The sequence below is a fragment of the Sebastes umbrosus genome, chromosome 20 (genome assembly GCF_015220745.1).
Source record: "Sebastes umbrosus isolate fSebUmb1 chromosome 20, fSebUmb1.pri, whole genome shotgun sequence".
Classification (NCBI taxonomy): domain Eukaryota; kingdom Metazoa; phylum Chordata; class Actinopteri; order Perciformes; family Sebastidae; genus Sebastes; species Sebastes umbrosus.
Genome location: NC_051288.1, coordinates 10,941,277 through 10,956,286, shown reverse-complemented (window position 1 = coordinate 10,956,286; position 15,010 = coordinate 10,941,277). Strand labels below are relative to the sequence as shown.

The following is a 15,010-nucleotide window of genomic DNA, read 5'->3' as shown; positions in this document are numbered from 1 at the left end:
CAGCACAAATAGATAACCATACACTTCCACGTAACACACACTCACATACACACACTTGTCTTTTTGATATATTTACTGTATGTTATTGTTATTTTATATATATTGTCCTAATTGTTTATTATCACTATTATGTAGTCATATTATTTCTTTATATTAATAGGTGGAGGCTTCAGATAAGCCCAGTGGTTTTTTTTGCCTCTTCATGCTCTGTATATTATTCTTTTTTTTTTTTGTTATGTTGTATAGTCTTAAATTGTGAAACAAATAAATAAAAAATAAAAATGACATTCACCGGAAACCTGGTGATAAAACAGGAAGAACACCGGACACATTTTCTAGACGGACTCGGAACAAACGCACACCGGACGCTGGAGCTGGAGGGAGATTTGAGTCGGAGGCGCATGGAGAACAAGTTGGCCTCAAACTTGGCTGACGGCTTTAGTTGTTGACTTATTTCTCGCTTTATAGTTCTATTGTACTTGTTTCGCCGTCATGGAAGCAGACAGAGACATAAAGACGACACCGAAAGGCTTTCACTGCAGCCTGTGCAACGTCAACTTACCAAACTGTGAGTACGCTCATGTAGTGTATCATAACACTCAGCCAGCTGCTGCTAAACTATGCTGCTCAAAGGTCTTTGGTGTATTGCTGTATATGGTTAAACATATTTGTTTTATTAGTTGTTGTTTTTTTGTTAATGGGTTAATTGGGTCAGATTTTTTGAGAGGGCATTGAAGGGTCTTCATTTTTCCTTGCCCCAAATTTATATTTTATTTCACCCTTTTCTCACAAATTGACTTTATAAAAAGATAAATAGATAGTAACTTTATTAATCCCGAGGGAAATTCAAGTTTCCAGCATCACAGTTCCATAGTGCAAAATATGTTAGTAAAAAAGTTAGTAGTGCAAAGTACAAACAAAAATATAAAGATATAAAAATACAAGGAGATGAAGAAGAAAACTGTTAAAACTGAATATAGTGCAGGGAAACAGCTGTGATACACTACTATTAAAAAGTGAATATAGTGCAGAAGAGACTGTTAAAAATGAATATAGTGCAGAAGAGACTGTTAAAAATGAATATAGTGCAGAAGAGACTGTTAAAAATGAGTATAGTGCAGGGTAACTCCAGTAGCTTAGTCTAAAGTACACTGTGTGCATTATTATCTGTCCTGCAGACTGTCCTCCTTCCTAGAGAGGAGTTGTACAGTTTGATGGCTCGAGGACAAAGGATTTCCTGAGTCCTTGGGGAGTTGAACAGTTATAGTATCAGAGCATTTTGTAGTAGGTGGGGCGACCAATATGTCAGTTCTATGACAGAACCACTAAATGTGGATCTTTATAGTTAAACCTGCAGTAGGCAGAATGTTTTTGGCATCATTGGGCAAAGAGATTTCATAATAACCTTTCAGCATATTGTAATTCAAGTGTTCTGAGAGAAAACTACACTTCTGCTCCTCCTCATGGCTCTGTTTTTCAGGCTTTAAAAAATCTAGCCGGTGATGGGAGACTTTGGCCAATCACAGGTCATTTCAGAGAGAGAGCATTCCTATTGGCTGTGCTCCGGCTGGTGGGCGTTGCTTGGTATTTCCTCAACTGATCTCAACATGGCTGTCACAAACTTTCTCATTTTAAAGCTAAACAGTACACTACAAGATGTTTCTGAAAACATTTGAGGTGAGAAATAGGCATTACAGTAACATAATATTGATTAATATTTGATCAGCGCTGCTTAGTTTGACCGTCTGATCAGAGTTTGCAAGTGATTGACAGCTGCTCAGAGACGGCAGGCTCCAGCTCGGCTCTGATTGGTTGTTTTCCTCCGGTCTGTGAAATCTTGCAGATGCCATCAGGAGCACTGGAGGACACAGAGGCACATTTTTTCAGATTACCTGTCTCATGCACTACTGTCAGGATACAGTAACCGTTTTGTATAAATAACTTTTTTAAATCATATTTGCTCCATTTCTACCCACTTTAAGAGTTTTTCCGATGCCGTATCGTTGTTGCTCATATTTAAATTTCTCTGCAGTGCCAAGCTTGGAACAGCATGTCAAAGGGCGGAAACACCAGACGTTGAGCACGGTGCGGTCAACCAGGAAGTCCCAGGAGGATCACAGTGTGTTTGTCAGTGGCATCAAGCCTGCCATCTCTCAGACTGACATAACTGACTACTTCCAGCAGTTTGGGCCTGTTTCAGATGTCGTCATGGATAAAGACAAGGTCAGCCAGCTGTTTTACATGATGTCCATAGCCTCGTAGTGCTCGTCTTTGCAGTATATGTTTATACAAATAGTGCTGACGGTCCGTGTATTTGCAGCATATGGAAAGTGACTGATGAACCCCAATGTAATATGTGTCACTCTGCATTCACAGGGCGTGTACGCCATCGTGCAGTTCTTTGAGACGGACAGCATCCAGGCGGCCCTGTCCTGTGTTGAGCATCAGATGAAAGGCTTGAAGCTGCGCGTCAAACCCCGGGATAAGAAGGAATTCAAGTTGATCCCCAAGAAGAATTCGTCCCAGAACCTACAACAAGTTTTTGAACGTCTCAAACCTCAGCTGTGTCAGTTGGTGACGGTAAGCAACTTGATGTCAAACATAAAGCCTGAATTATGCGAATGAAAGTATGGGACTTTAAGGATGACAAATACACTTGGTTGTAAGGAGCGTTACAGCCTCTAGGGGCTGCTATTGAGGCCCTTTAGATTCTGGAGTTTCAATTTAGTTCCATACTACTTTATATCTTAAATTAACCATAAAATCATGTTGTTTGATATAAAATTAATGTACAGTTTATACTTTACTAACTATAACTTAGGAAGTAATGTTAATATCACACCGTTTTGGGATTTGGTGTACAAAAAATGGAAATACTTTTTTCATGTATACTGACAGGAAACGATGCAGATGCACTGATAAGCTTTATGGTACATGTCCACAGGATCCGTCCTTTCCACGCTTCCCATTCATTGTCTATATAAACAGCCGTGCAATGCATTCTGGTAGCGCGACGGCGCGATTAGAGAGATTTGCATCACATTGGCCGCACCTTATTTGCATAAATTTGAGGATTTCTAGGATACTTTGTGCAAATCAGGGGCGTCTGGCGCGACTCGCCGCCTCTAGAAACTCCTGAAAACCTTTTAAACTAACCGCTGTTGATCTAAAATAAAGAAAGGTTTAGAAACTGCATGGCTTATTTGTCGCTAAAAATGTTTTCAGCATCACATTTCGGTGAACGTTTTTCATAATAGAAGAGAAAAAGGTTTCCAAAAGAGCTGCTATGTTGGTTCTGGTTTGAAGGCTTGGAGCAGCAGCCAACAAGGGAAGGCATTTGTCCACTCAGGTGCCTTGTATCCAGTGGCAGTCCATCAAGCATCCAGTGCTGGGAAGCAAGGCGATCCCTCGTGTCCAAAAAACGCCCCTGTGGACACGTACCATTAGTCTGATGTAATCAGAATAGACCAGCTTATTATAACATGTATATGTGTTACCAAGGTGTTGTCCTTTGTTCTCCTCCAGGTGAATGCACAGATGCAGCACGTCGTAGAGCGATTTCAGCTGGGAGAAAACGAAAAGAAGGCCCGAGGCTTGCTGGTTCAACTCCTGCAGGAGATTTTCGTAGAGTTTTTTCCAGGTGATCATTTTGTAAACACCCGTACAGAAAGTCCGATTCTGAAATCTTGTCTTACACAATAATTGTGCAAAAGATCGATTCGCTCTCTCACTTTTAATACTGTGTTTGGATTGGTTGCAGACAGCCAGATTCAGCCATTCGGTTCATCTGTAAACACTTTCGGCATCCACTCCTGCGACTTGGACCTGTTCCTGGACCTGGAAAACACCAAGGTGTTCCAGGCCAGTTCCAAGTCCACTGCGGAGCAGGTCTGACATTTTTACATACACAGTAATTGGTGCCTATAAAGTGCCTTTTTGACCCATTGCTGCTACCAAACATAAGGTTTTGGATTTACACAAATCTATTGCCAAAATATTAAATAATGTAACTTTATAGGGAGCCTGCTGTGTATTGAAACATCCTTCTTTTTCTTTTTGTCTTCCCTCTTTCTTCAGACAGGGGAGGGCACGTCGGACGACGGGCGCTCTGAGGACTCCATCCTGTCTGATATTGACCTGTCCACTGCCTCTCGGGCCGAGGTCCTGGACCTCGTGGCAACAATCCTCAAACGCTGTGTCCCCAATGTGCACAAAGTCAGCGTGGTCAGTGCTCGCCAACCCGTAGTCAAGTTCCATCACCGCGAGCTTAACCTGCAGGGAGACATCACCATTAACAACAGGTCAGTCAACGATTCCTAGGATGATGCTGTGTAGAAGTGGTGTCACGATTTTGATTCTAAATCAGAAATCGATCGCAATGAACTTCCGATTTCGACCATCGAAATCAAAAGCAGGATCGTTGATACATTTTTTTTCTCCGCCCACGCCCACTTGAAAGAAAATACAGCTGGACTCAAGAACTGTAACCGACACCTCACTCATGGTTGAAACTATAAACCAGCATAAAAATCCCGATCACCAACATAAGCCACCATGTTCTGAACAGACACATTACATTACAAACACTAACAAAAGTACCATTTGCAATTTGGAACATGAAAGAGCAAACTTAAACTACTCAGTCCAGCACTCGGGACGAGGCGGGCATGATGGGAAATGTGAGCCGTCCTTGTCGCTACGATACTCGGGGCACTTCCTGCATATGCCTATGGCATTTTACACTGCATGAATTAACCCAGCGGCTAGCGGATTTTAGTAAGTTAGTTCCTTACTCATCATAGCTCTTCTACTCTTACTTGGTTTAACATTAAGTCACTGCATCTCCCGACAGAACAACACCACGGTTGAATTTCAGCCTACATGCACGTTTTTTCAGCTCAACGTTGTTGAGTCAGAGCAGCTGATATTGGTAGCAACTAGCGGGACTGCCGAATGCCGTCTCTCAGCGCACACAAAGCTCCACCTCCGCCCTCGCTGACACACAGCGATCAGAGGAGAGAGAGAGAGGAAAGAGGGAAGAGGGAAAGAAAGAGATGAGAGAAACAAGCGCGACAGTAAATGACAACAAAACCGTGTTTTTGTAGATTACAGCACACTTGTAATGTACTGCAGAAGGATTTCTGTTTTGTTTTTGTAATAATGATGTAATGAGGTGGGTCACACAGATACTGGTATTGAAAAGATGCAGCTTTTTATATTGTGGACTGATGTAGTCTAATTATATGTGTTATAGTCTAACACTTTCTAAATAAAAAGGGAGTTCAGTTCTCTTTTTAAGAAGAATTTGAACGTGTAAATGACAGTTGTCAGGGCATAAAACCAATGATCTGTTGATCTTTATGAATCAAGACTCCATAGTCCAACAATGGTATGTTTACATCGAAAATCAAATCGAATTGTGACCTTAAAATCGAAAGTCAAATCGAATCGTGGATTTGGAGAATCGTGACACCCCTTCTGTGTAGCATTAAAAGTCATCAGATGTGGTGAGAAATGTTTCTATCTTGTACAGTGAGGCTGAAGTACCGTATGGTTTTATTTTGTTCCTTCACTAGACTGGCAGTCAGGAACACCCGCTTCCTCCAGCTGTGTTCAGGGATGGATGACCGGCTGAGGCCTCTGGCATATACCATCCACTACTGGGCCAAGCAGAAGCAGCTGGCTGGTAAGATGAAATGACTTGAACCTTAGAGCACAGCGTATGTAGCACCAGTTCTGTTTGTAATAATAGATTTTTTTACACTCATGATTAGTGTTGTTGTTGTTATCTGTACATTTAGGTAGTTATTTCATTATTTGGTCAACAGATGTCAGTAGAGCTCCACTTGCCCCTTATGATCTTGTAGGGATCTGTCTGGACACTGTCTGGATTTGCAATGCCTTTTAGTGCCAAGTTACGGAAGCTGCGGTTACAAGCACATCTCTGTTTTTGTTGTAATAGCACAGGCTGCGTCCCCTGATATAGAATCAAAACTTAATAAGAATGTTCTTCATTGAAGAGCACACTAATTACCTTTTACTCCTGGGGCACATCATCTTTATTCCCTTTGATGAGCCGTAGCCTCCACGCTGCCGGTGCAGCTTTCAACAAGGCACTCGTGCAGAGTGATTAACAAAGCACGATGGGATCAGTTGCATGTGAGGCTGCTGTTGTAATCCAAACGTTTTGAAGTGGTTGCATAGATCTGTGTTGCCAGGTGCCAAAAAATCAAATAAGAAAAAAAAAAAAGATCATATTTTAGAAGTGAAGTCAAATCAAAGAACTGAGTTTGTAACTATATGAATCTGGGCTTTTTCGCAGTCTACATTACGTCCACAAATTCACTAAGTTGACAGTGACATCTTACTACAAGCCAGTGTTCCATCATTCACGTTACAGAACACACTATCCATCGTAGCGTGTAAGCAAACAGGTTACAGGTAAACCATTTTTATACCGTGCATAAACCCAACAAAAATGTAGGTTAACCAAACTAAACAGTTTGATACTTAAACCAAAAAAGTTTAAAACATGTTGTAAGTAAGTAGCGACAATGACTTTAGCATCAGATGTCAACAGAGCTGTGATTGGATCATTAACGGCGGATCCAGTTCTGTTTGCTGCTGGATTACATCATTTACATTGTTTGATTATGGTACCAATTATTGATTGTACATCATACAGAGGGCTGAATTACTGTATAAATATAGCAGCTATTGTATACCTGCTTTTAGTGCTGGGCAATATAGCTTATAAATAATATCTCTATTTTTAGGCTACAGCCGATGTATTTCTCGATATTTTCTCAAAAATAACATCATTGTTTGATTTAACCCTTTAGTGCGTACGACCATACTAGCGTGATCATTCTAGCAAACTAATCTGAACACTTTGAGTTGGTGTACCTTCATATTGAAGTCAGATTGGTATTTGGAAATGTATTCTTATTAAGGTGACTAATTATTCACACAATTGATATTACATTTTTCTCAAAAAATCAGGTGGTAGTTTTTTTTTTTTTTTTTTTTTTTTTTTAATTATCATTAATTTCATCTGTTTGATATTCACTTTGTTTTACTTCTTTATTGATTGTTGACAGACTGACTGACATTGAATTTATGCTAAATTACCGATCACATTTACCGGAAGATCACTTATTATTTTGAAGGCAGTTCTTGGTCACTTTTATTTTAAAGTCAGTTCTTACACGTTCTTACCGTAATGCCTAGTATATATACGTCCCGCAAAACAACGTGGGAGCTAGTTTGACAGCCCTTTTCGATTTCAAAGTGGAGGTTGGCATCTTCAATCGCCCTTTCCAACCTCAAACGGTAAACTCGCTTTGACGGCGGGCGCTTCACTTCTCTTTCCTAGTTCCCTGCTTCCCTCCAGATACAAAAACGCACATCCCTGCTCATAATCCACACACACTCGCCCAGGAGAGTGTGTGTGAGATGGGGAGAGCCGCAGGAGAAGCGAAATGCCAAAGTAAATGTTTGCGTTATAGTCATTTACTACATCCCATGTTGAACAAGCAGAAATGCATCAAGTAAATTCGATATATCGCCCACCCCTACCCGCGTTAATACTGGCATAGATGCCATTTAACATCAGTGTAATGCAGCTGGTGTATTTTTTGTATCACTAAGGAACAAGAGAACCAAACCCATGCCACAAAAGCCCCTCCACACCATTAATAATATGTTAATGCATTTATTTTTTGTATTTAGTTTCATCCTGTCAGCTATTAACAACACGACCACATTTGCATTGTGACGTGTAGGTAATCCCGGTGGTGCCGGTCCGCTGCTCAACAACTACGCTCTGACGCTGCTGGTCATCTTCTACCTGCAAAACTGTGAGCCTCCCGTCCTCCCCACAGTGGACCAGCTCAAGGACATGGCCTGTAAGTGCTGCGTTGCTCCTTCACTCAACGGGCCTCACACAAGAACATTTTCATCCTAAAGCTCTCTTGCTTTTTTTTCTGTGATGTTTGCTGGTACTAGTGTTCCAAGTCAGATTCACCAAACTCTCTTAACTGCACAAACTCATGAGGAGGTGCACGTTTGTGAGGTTTCATCATTGCCATCATCAGTGGGTTTTTTTCCTCTGTGGAGAGAGTTATATCTGTTCACTCGTTCGATAGGTTTGGACCACTCTTGGATTTTGTTCATACCTACGAGAAAATGGACAAGAAAATGAATGCCACAAATTCTCTTAAATCATTTTAAGAAGGAATCTGTGGGTGCGACTGGTTCTTGCAATGAGGCCCAATCCCTGCTTTTCTACAATACTGCACAAATAACAATTTAAACAGTCTTCATGAACAAAATCAGGGGAAACAACAAAAGAAATCTGCTTTCCAGTCTATTATTTGTGATTGCAATTGTGAAAATAGATGCAAGCAAAAGCATTTAAACTGAAATTTGGACAGCAAATTACTTGCACAGTATCTGTGTTTATATATGGGGGTGTTTGAATAAGATTAATCTGGGATTTAAGTAGGTCTCTTTCAATATACCAAATATTTCACTATTTAATGATAGGGTTGGTAATCTTCAAAGAGTTTTTGTTACATCTGTTGAAATTATCAGCCTACCTTCTAGGGTTGAGCGATTGGACGAATATATTTGCTGAGTACATCGCCGGCTGTTTTGTTTTAATTAGGCGATGTTTGTCAATTTATTTTACTAATTTATTCATCTGCCGAAGAACGAGAGCCGCTCAGCCGCTGCTCAGTGGGCCGAAGGATGCAGCGGGTGAAAACAACGTGCAGAGCCGGCATAGTTTCACATATAACTCTGTGAAATAAGGTTTTATTTCAACCAAACCAGAGTTGGTGATTGTTTGAAAGGCTAACCAAGATGGTTTTGCTGAGTTTTAATTAGTTTCTATTGAATGAAGTGTGTTTTACGATGCTCCGCTGCTTCTCAGCTGAAACAACGCCAGCATGGGAGGGGGGGTGCCATGCGTGCACACACACACACGCACACGCACACACACATCTATGCGAATATATCGGCAGTTGCCGGTTGTTGGGCTGACCGTGGCTGGTTGGAAAATTTTAACATATCGCCCAACCCTACTACCTACCTGCCTGCCTGCCTCTGTGCGCTAATTGCACATCACCAGTCTTCAACAAACTGCTAGCTTGACAGCTGTGAGTACTAACAATAGCCATGTTCCTTGTTTATGTTCATGATGATAATTTTGGGGATGCGCCTGAAGAGGCGGGCTGTCAGTGTTGCCGATTTTCTCGCTAGATTTAGCGACTTTTGGAGGATCCTGAATACCCTTGCTAGTTTCTCAAGATTACCAACCCTGGCTTTAACATAAAGAATTTTTACAGACAGATTAAAATTTCTTTCATATTGTAGATGATTTGGATGGTCCCGTACAATGGAGTCGGCAACTTAATTTGTCTGTTTTGTTGTGATTTCAATTGTATATGCTCTTTGTTAACATGTTTAATAATCATTATGTGTTGACCTCTTTGCAGGTGAGGAGGAAGAATGTGTGATCGAGGGCTGGAACTGCACCTTCACTAGTCAGCCTATTGCTGTGCCCCCCAGCACCAATACACAGGACCTCAGTAAGTGAGAGGAATTTAAAAAAAAAAGACAGAAATGTGTGATTTATAAGTCAGAGATTACCTGCAACATGCTTTTATTTACCTAGCTTCTTCATAAATTCTAGTTAACCTCCTTAAATACAAAGCCAACATCACCACTATAGACCCTAAATGTCCCTCTTCATGTTCATGTTTGTCTTTTCTATCCAGGCATCCTGCTCTCTGGCTTCTTCTCCTTCTATGCCAAGTTTGATTTTGCCAGTAGTGTCATATCTTTAAGGAAGGGGTGTGCACGCCCTATCATTGATTTCCTCAACAAGAATAAAGAGGAGGAGGCCATGCTTGAGGAAAACCCCACCAAGACCCAACCACACGGCCCCAAACTGGGCCCCCTAAATCTCTTAGACCCCTTCGATCTCTCCCACAACGTAGCCGGAAACCTGAACGAACGCACCCAGCGCAGCTTCCAGCGGGAGTGCCAGGAGGCCGAGAAGTACTGCCGCAGCCTGCAGTACCAGCGCAAATCCACCAAGGGGAAATCATGGGGGCTTGTGCGCTTATTCACCCCCCACGGGGAGGTCCCGCAGGCCAAAACGGAGCAGATGACCATCAGCATCCCCTTCAAATCAGCCTCGCTCCCCGAAGCACTGCGCAATCAGCTGCACATGGCGGGAGACGGTTTCCGGCTGCTGTGGTTTCAGAAGGTTTGCTCTGCTGTGGAGGGAGTTTTTCAAAGTGTTCTCAGGTGTCACCTCGCTCCCTCCACAGACGCAGATTCAGTTGGCGATGCCGCCGCAGAAATGGAAACTAGTTCCGCTTCCCTCAACGCGTCAATAAATGACAGCTACAACAGTGTTGAATCCCAAAACGAAGGCAGCCCGCCGGGTACGTCCGCGGTCGGTTCCAAGAGGCGGCTGTCTTCTTGCAGCGACGCTTCTGTGTCGCCTAAAGGCAAAAAGCCAAGACTGGCAAGAAGGGGCAAACCCGAGTGCCCTACCTGGATCTGTGTGCAGAAGCACGTGGTGTGGGCCGGCAGGAGGAAAGTGAGAAGGGAGCTGATCAAAGACACAGACTCGAGGCCGGAGGGCAGCTGCATGGAGCTGGAGTCCCAGGTCACAGCTCGTATCATTGAAAAAGAGCCGGAGCTCAAGGAGCCCCTGGAGTTCAAGGTCCAGCCACAGTTGGTGGGTGAAACAGAAAGCACCAAGGCAGTGCTCAAGATGGAGCCAACCAGCGACAAGACGGGAGTCTTTCAGGACTTCTTTCACTTCTTGGAAGTCTTCCTACCGAAGATGGTAGAGACACTGCTGCAGAAAGAAGTGGGTAGCACTTAAAATGGCACCTATTTCACATATGTCTCCTTTTAAATCTAAGAATTTTCTTTGTTTTGAATGAAAGGCGCCATTACTGCTACTTTGTATTAACCCTTTAGAGCGGGACATGAAAGAGCATTTTGTAGTTTTATGTTGATCAGCATCGATTGTTATATTTGTAAATGTGGGCTTTGCCAGAATGATGAGTAATGTTTTCATGTATATTTGTACTTTTTTTAGTTTGTTTCAGAATTCCTGATTAAGCCCTACTGATATGTTTGAGACGTGGCTTGGTTTTAGAACATTTCTGTTTAAAATAATGATGAAGCTTTAAAGGGAAACATTTGATGTACACAGCATCTGATGCTGTCTTCAAATGAATAAAAAAAAGTCTTTGTAAAACACCGCCTCCTTCTTTACACAGTAGTTGTGAATAGTCAGGACCATATGTACATTTATATTTGCCATTTCACATAAAGAATCAGTAATCGTGCTGTGCTTTGGTTCACCTCGGGCTGCCAGAAAGGGGCCATTGAGTGGATCTTTTATCCAGTCAGGTCTTTGCTCATATGCCTGAGACAGATGAGAGTAATTACTCAGGCAGGCAGACTGCTTTATTACAGCAGGACAGGCAGGAGCTGAGGGATGCATCGAGCTCCCTCGTGCTGATTAACATCATTCATCTCACTTTTAAAAGGGAAGCACAGATGGCCAGCAGGTTAGATGGGGCTACGGAGGATGGAGAGGGCTGTGATGATGAAGACGTTTGAGATGGCTTACCACATGTTAATCTCATGCTGGTTTGCTTTACTGATAGGATGTTTGTTATGGTCATGAAATAAAAGATAAGACTAGCATATGACCAAAAGGACTCATACATTTGTGGTCTGGCTGAAATCACAATGTGTTCTCTGGCAGAAAATAGAATAAGACTAACCGTTCCAAAGTTTATTGCCAAATTAAACAGGCTTTTTGTAAAGCTTTAAAAGAGAAAGTATATTTTGGACCAGAGACCAAAATATAAATTTTTAGCCATGTTGGCACCATAGTTCTGGGGTTGGCAATGCTGGTCTGGTCTTTGGTTCAGACCATAGACTGTGTATATATAGATGGACGACGCGTCTCCACTTCCTCCCACTGTACAAAAGTGAAGCAAAAATATCCCGTATACGGGAGCTGCTATCTTGAGATCTTGACGTCATTTGGAGCCAGAGTCCGTGCAGTAGTGATCGGTGAGATGGAGCAGCGGTATCGAAGTCCCGCCCACGAAGCCAATCATGAGCCGAGCACGGCAGCTGGTTGCTAACGTGAGCCACCTTGCTGCTACGTTAGCACCACTAGAACAACACAACTAACCACAATATTACTACATTTGTGATCAAATTGACACATTTTCTATTACATAGACTCGTGACGGTTATGGAAAGTTAAAGTTGCATCTCTTCTCGTACAATTCCCGAGCCTCCGGCTGTGCGGCTACTTCACTCGGAGCAGCTGTCAATCACAACTGACAATCGTGACGTCTCAACTCCTTTTTATAGCTTCAAATAACTAATTAAAACCAAACTTATCAGAAAAATGGAACCCTTGAACATACATCAGCCTGATAAGAACTACCTTAAATGACAGAGACCATCTTTGGGAAAGATTTGTTTGACGTGTACTTTGACTTTTTATTTTTGCCCATGTCCCATCCGCTGACATGAATATACTGCAGCCAGTCACCAGGGGGCAATCGAGATCGAGGGAGCTGTCATATCGTCCATCTTTATATCCAGTCTCTGATTCAGACAGAAATATCTCAACTATTTGATGGGTTGCCATTAGGCATTCATGGTCCCCAGGGGATGATTCTTTATGATTTGTGACTCCCTGTGTTTCCCTTTAGCGCCACCAGCAGGTCAAAGTTTTCTCTTATCCTTTGAAATGTCTAAACATCTATTAGATTAGCACCAAATTATATACAGGTCATGGTTCCCAGGGGATGAATTCTAATGACTTTGGTGATCCTCTGACTTTTCCTCTAGCGCAGGACTGCCCAAAGTTGGGCAGGCCAACGTTGGTCCGCCATAAGGTTCGTTTGGCTCACCAGATGTTAGCTATGATCATATGAAACTAAAAAACCTAAGGAGTCCATTGGTACCAACTATGTCATGTTAGCCTGTCAGGAAGGAGGCTAAATAATGCTCAGAATTTAGGCTACATTTTGGCGAGGAAAAACTGGTATGGCCATTTTCACAGAGATCTCTTGACATCTGACCTCAAGATATCTGAATGAAAATGGGTTCTATGGGTACCCACAAGTCTCCCCTTTACACTTTATGACAATCACATGCAGTTTTGGGCAAAAACATGCAGTTTTTTGAATATAGTATAAATGTGTTATTTTCGGCTATTCTAAAAATAGTGTATTTCAATATTTCTGCAAACTGGGGTCCCTAAACAGTCATGGAAATGCATAAATTGGGTATGACTGGAACTGAGCCCAATTGTATTCACTAGGTGGGTTTTAAGTAGTTAACTACATAAAAGCTAAAATAATATTCAGTTAGGGGAACTTTGGATCATAGTATCATTTTACATCTTAACAATACAATACAATAGGCGTTTGCTTTTGGCTATTAAGTTCCAGTTTTCACCCTACAAGGGAAAAAGTGTAGGCACTCCTCCACTCGTGCCACAATGAGCTTTAGATTTGTGGTTTTGAGTGAAATGTCTCAACAAATATTGGATGGATTGTTTGTTTGCTTGTTTTTTCTAGATTGAAACATTGACCGTTCTCCTTTGTGTATATACTCTTCTGTGGTTTGGATGCCATATCACTTGAACATCAGCCATTTTCTTTCACAGACACTCCAGGCTCCTCCAATATCCCCATCCCTTGTTTTTCAAAGGTGCTCCTGATATATGGCCTCTCTCACACACACCTCTAAGCCAGAGAATCAAAGTGATTGATATCAGAACTGGAGTGGGTGTGTTTGCTGTTGGCCTAAAACAAGAAAAACATTTCTAGTTTACTCATACAAGCATTTTTTACTCAAGAAAATCAAGAAAAGAAACCTATTGTAAAATCTTTGTAAAGATGGGCAGCAACACGTATGCAGTCCTGGAAAACAAAGGGTTTTATTGGGTATTGATGACCCGCTGCTTCAGTTACATGTAGCTCATTTGCTGTAATTATTATAAGAATTGATTCTGTTGGGCATTTCTGTAGCTGTCAGACCGTGGAACCTATTTTTCATTTAGAGTTCCCATGAAATGAGAGACAAAAAGACATGTTTTGTGTAATTGGTATCCATTGGGAAGAGATCCTGAGTCAACCCCCCTGAGACGTGAAACCTCCACAGCCTGCGGACAGTATCAGCTGTTTATAGCTTCTGCCCAATCCGCTGTGACGCATGAACACAGTCACATCTACTCTGACGTCATGTTGTTTTGTAGTGTGACGCTGTAAGTTTACGGCTCATCTAGTCATGTGCACGATCCGATGCCTAGAGGGGAAAGTGAGTAAGACTTCATCTTGCCATTGCAGATTTTATGAGGTATCATTTATAAATGGCACACCGGATTCCCTAATGTGTAGCGGCTTTGAGAGCATGCCCTGAATCAAATCATCGACCTTTCCCGAGCCCTCCGACACCTGCCTCGCCATCCGTCAGAATTATACCTGAGGCTGCCATCAACAGCTCGCTCATAAACACATCAGTCGCTGGGATATTGCCGTAATTGGTCGGCTATGCTTGCCAGAAAAAGGCAAGCGATGCTGCTCTGGGCATCTTCGGTCCTCTCGGGGGGGAAAGGAAATCATATGAGGCATCGCAAATGAGAAGCCCTGACTTGTGCAACCATTGTTTTTGACCGACTCTACGGCAAAGGCAGAAAAAGTCTGGAAGCTATAGCTGCAGTGGGAAGAAATGGAGTAAATGTGATTAAAAAAAGTAATTTTTATAAAACGGTCACTTTGTCCTGACAGTAGTCGCATGAGAGAGGTAATCTGAAAAAGAAAATCATGTGCGTCTGTGTCCTTCGGTGCTGCTAATGGCATCTGCAAGATTTCACAGACCGGAGGAAAACAACCAGTCAGAGCCGAGCTGGAGCCTTGCCGTCTCTGAGCAGCCGTCAATC

The 15,010-nt window shown here is 42.2% G+C and overlaps 1 protein-coding gene across 1 annotated transcript; it reads left to right on the top strand.

The window, feature by feature from the left end:
• Positions 1–330: 330 nt before the first annotated feature.
• tut1 (terminal uridylyl transferase 1, U6 snRNA-specific) lies at positions 331–11,287 on the top strand. The gene is made up of 10 exons (XM_037755882.1): positions 331–568; positions 2,033–2,223; positions 2,377–2,580; positions 3,526–3,640; positions 3,761–3,888; positions 4,078–4,301; positions 5,577–5,686; positions 7,785–7,907; positions 9,501–9,593; positions 9,783–11,287. Exons 1-10 carry the CDS (start codon positions 493–495, stop codon positions 10,904–10,906), a joined length of 2,388 nt encoding a protein of 795 aa, XP_037611810.1. The 5' UTR covers positions 331–492; the 3' UTR covers positions 10,907–11,287.
• Positions 11,288–15,010: the final 3,723 nt, after the last annotated feature.

What these genes read in the sequence shown, in the direction of transcription:
- tut1 (XM_037755882.1), top strand. Translation starts at nt 493, where the DNA reads ATGGAAGCAGACAGAGACATAAAGACGACACCGAAAGGCTTTCACTGC. An exon ending in TCGTCATGGATAAAGACAAG is followed by an intron (nt 2,224 to 2,376) that starts GTCAGCCAGCTG and finishes CTGCATTCACAG; the next exon opens with GGCGTGTACGCCATCGTGCA. An exon ending in CAAGCAGAAGCAGCTGGCTG is followed by an intron (nt 5,687 to 7,784) that starts GTAAGATGAAAT and finishes TGTGACGTGTAG; the next exon opens with GTAATCCCGGTGGTGCCGGT.